We start from the raw sequence: 3,115 nt of genomic DNA, 5'->3' as shown, positions 1-3,115 counted from the left end.
AGCGTTCTTACAGTTGTGTCAGTTATAACAAGTGTCGCTTACGTTAAGATTAATATATATATATATATATATATATATATATATATATATATTTTTTTTTTTTTTTAGCAAAGCAGTCTCTGTCCGATCCCATGACCGATAATTTCGCTATTTATCTTTTCAAATACTTACCGTATTTACTCGAATATAACTCACCCTCGCATATACCTCGCACACGAAAAAAGTTAAAACTTTAAAAAATAGATAGTGATTGTTATTACAGAAGTTACAGATATTTTGGCATTCGGTCGAAGAGAATCAGCATTTTAACTCAATAATAGTCAGCTTGCTTTTGTTGAGTAGCGCGATCTTTTGTTAATACCACACCAATCACACGCGAGACCGGTAGTAGCGATAGCGAATAGTAGATTCTTGATAAGTCATACCCATTCTCAGCTTTTTTTTAAAATCATGGTGATCTTATGATTTTTAAATGATAAAGGACAAGCAATTATGAAAACGTTTTAATTTAATTACAGAAGCATTGTCGCTAAAGGTTCAAATATGTCGCGTGATAGAGGCGAGAGGTCGATCGCGTAAATAATGTTGATAATTAAAATTTAAATGTATAAATGAATATATTTTATAAATAACGTGAGCAATTATAAATTACAATGAATATTGAGAATTTAATTATAAACGTCAATTTAATTTTTTTCTGAAAAACTTTACTTTCCGAAAATCCCCGCATATCTTGCTCCGCGACCTTTTAACTTTAATTCTGGGGAAAAAAATTCGAGTAAATACGGTAAATAATTTCTACTTAAATAACAAAAGGTGCACAATTACCAGACGTTCCCACCTCCCTTTTTCTTTCTTTCTTTCTTTTTTTTTTTTTTTTTTTTTTGAAAAAAAATATATTCTGAAAATTGAATTTAACCTGAAATGTGTTAGCATTCATTTTTGCGAACTTCCAAATTAGAAAAATACTCTCCAATGGTTGCGAGCTGAGCTTGCATAAAGTGCACAGTTACTAGATTTTTTTTTTTTTTTTTTTTTTTTTTTTTTTTTTTTTTTTTTTGGAGGGTGGGGAATTATTTTGTACTTAGGCTGCAATTAGAAATAACATTTGTTTTGGTTTCACAATAAACTTGCTTCGGATTCGAACCTAAATATACGAGTGACAACACTCAAAATTCCCCAATGTAAATATAAATATGTATTTAATTATAGATTGCGCCTAAAAATTTCCAAAACATTTTCATGTTAATTTTTATTGAGAAAAGAAAATAAATCAAATAGAAGTTTAAAAAATTCGCTAAATTTAAGATTTTAAATTAATTGCATATGTCAAAGGGAATCATCTTCTTTCATTATACTAGAAACATCAAAATGCCACAATTCAGGCATGTTATTGTTCTGACATCCCATTTTATAAGAGAGTTCTTTGATCGAATCAAGAGTTAGTCGCTGGTATGACAGCTGAGTTTCTCCAATGAACTGTAACAGTTCTTCTGAGTATATTTTTTCGGACGTTTGTTTTTCTTGTGGGAAATGTTCTTGCCTTCTGGCATTGGTTAAGGACCCACCGTATGATGACATAATTAGTTTTTGAAGAACGCAGCCAAGATGTCTAACTGCAAGTGCTTCTGCGTCCAGATCAGCTGTTCTTGGAAACTTTTCCGAAGATATATAGGTGTCATTTTGAGAATTATAACTATCATCATCTCGTAGAGCGCATACTGGAGTGCGGCTTGTTTCCAAATGAGTCTTTCGTGTTAGTTCGTTCTCCAAAACAAGTTTGTCTTCTACAAGGAAGATATTATCTAGTCCGAAGGGCCCATAACGCAACCCTGATGAAAACGCGAACCTCAAAGAAGAACAAAGTTGATAAACAAGTTGCCACAGTTGACGCTCGGAAAGAAAGATATTATAACCAAATATCAACATTTCCACATGTTCTAAAGTGGCTTGTGGCACATCCATAAGGTAGAACACATTTCCTGTAATTCCGTCTATCACCAGCGCATATATAGACATCAAATGAGGATGGAAAGCATTGATCCATCGCCTTCTGTCTTCATCAGCTGTGTCTTGAGAGGCAAAACGATCAGCACCGTAAGCAGCCAAATACTCATTTTGATCCAACCGACAATGCACACGATAGGTCAGAGCACGATAATAAAAATTCAAATTGAACATATCAGTGAAAGGAGCACACTCTAACTCATCAAAATCGGTAGTAGAAAGCTGAGTCAAGTACTTTAATAATAAAGAAGGAAGTGGTAATGGCTTACTTGAATGTTTCAATCTTCTAAGAGTTGTGCAACTTATAATTAACTTCTTACACATTTCTTGGAGAGTCAATACTCGAAAATGATCTGCGCTGTTTCTCCGAAAAGGATGATAGCTAAATACGCCCGGACCCAGAGCTTGCATCAGATTTTCCATGTTTATGACTAAATTTAAAAATGCACACACATATTCAAATGAAAGAAAACATAAAATAGCCGATTATCTGTAAACTGTGGCGGATAGATCACATGTTCGAACTAAAGTAAACGGAAAAGAACAATGCAGATTTCATATGACAGATCTGGAAAACATGCGTTTTAAAGGCACTCATGACAAGCAACTCGTGGTTACCGCATCGCATGGAACACTGGAGCAACAACAGAGAATGGCCATGTGACGTGCTTAAGCAAAGTAAAAATAGCTCTAAACTCTGCGTAGTTGGCAATAGCATGGGATAGATGGAGAGGGGGGGGGGGCATATGTTATGAATTTTTTCTCTTTTACTCTAGCAATTTTCTGAATTCTTGGCACAGAACAAACATAATCCATTATATGCAACTGTGTCTTCACCAATTACGGGATCTTTAAAATGAAGTAAATTAAAATTTGGCGTCCTTGTTCATCTACGTCATATACAGTATTATTACGATCAGACTAACGAATCTGTTGATAAAGTAGTCCATCTCTTCCTCCACTCACAACTTTTGATTTTTAGGTGCGTATATGGAAAGATGGAAACTTTCCACTTTTCAGGTGAGCACATTAGGTTTTCTGCATAGCTTGACAAGAGACACCATGCCAAATGTATCTAATGGTGCTAAGCACATGTTTGAACTTAAAA

The 3,115-nt window shown here is 34.2% G+C and overlaps 1 protein-coding gene across 1 annotated transcript; it reads right to left on the bottom strand.

Moving 5' to 3' along the window:
- Positions 1-1,220: 1,220 nt before the first annotated feature.
- LOC150102744 (uncharacterized) lies at positions 1,221-2,627 on the bottom strand. Its single transcript, XM_090399336.1, has one exon. The coding sequence runs from the start codon at positions 2,428-2,430 to the stop codon at positions 1,330-1,332; it is 1,101 nt and encodes a 366-aa protein (XP_090255462.1). The 5' UTR covers positions 2,431-2,627; the 3' UTR covers positions 1,221-1,329.
- Positions 2,628-3,115: the final 488 nt, after the last annotated feature.

This window comes from Typopeltis vanoorti, chromosome 10 (assembly GCF_054136105.1).
Source record: "Typopeltis vanoorti isolate ZY-2024b chromosome 10, IOZ_Tvanoo_1.0, whole genome shotgun sequence".
NCBI lineage: Eukaryota > Metazoa > Arthropoda > Arachnida > Uropygi > Thelyphonidae > Typopeltis > Typopeltis vanoorti.
Note: the sequence above shows the minus strand (reverse complement) of the source record. Positions and strands in the feature narration are given on the sequence as shown.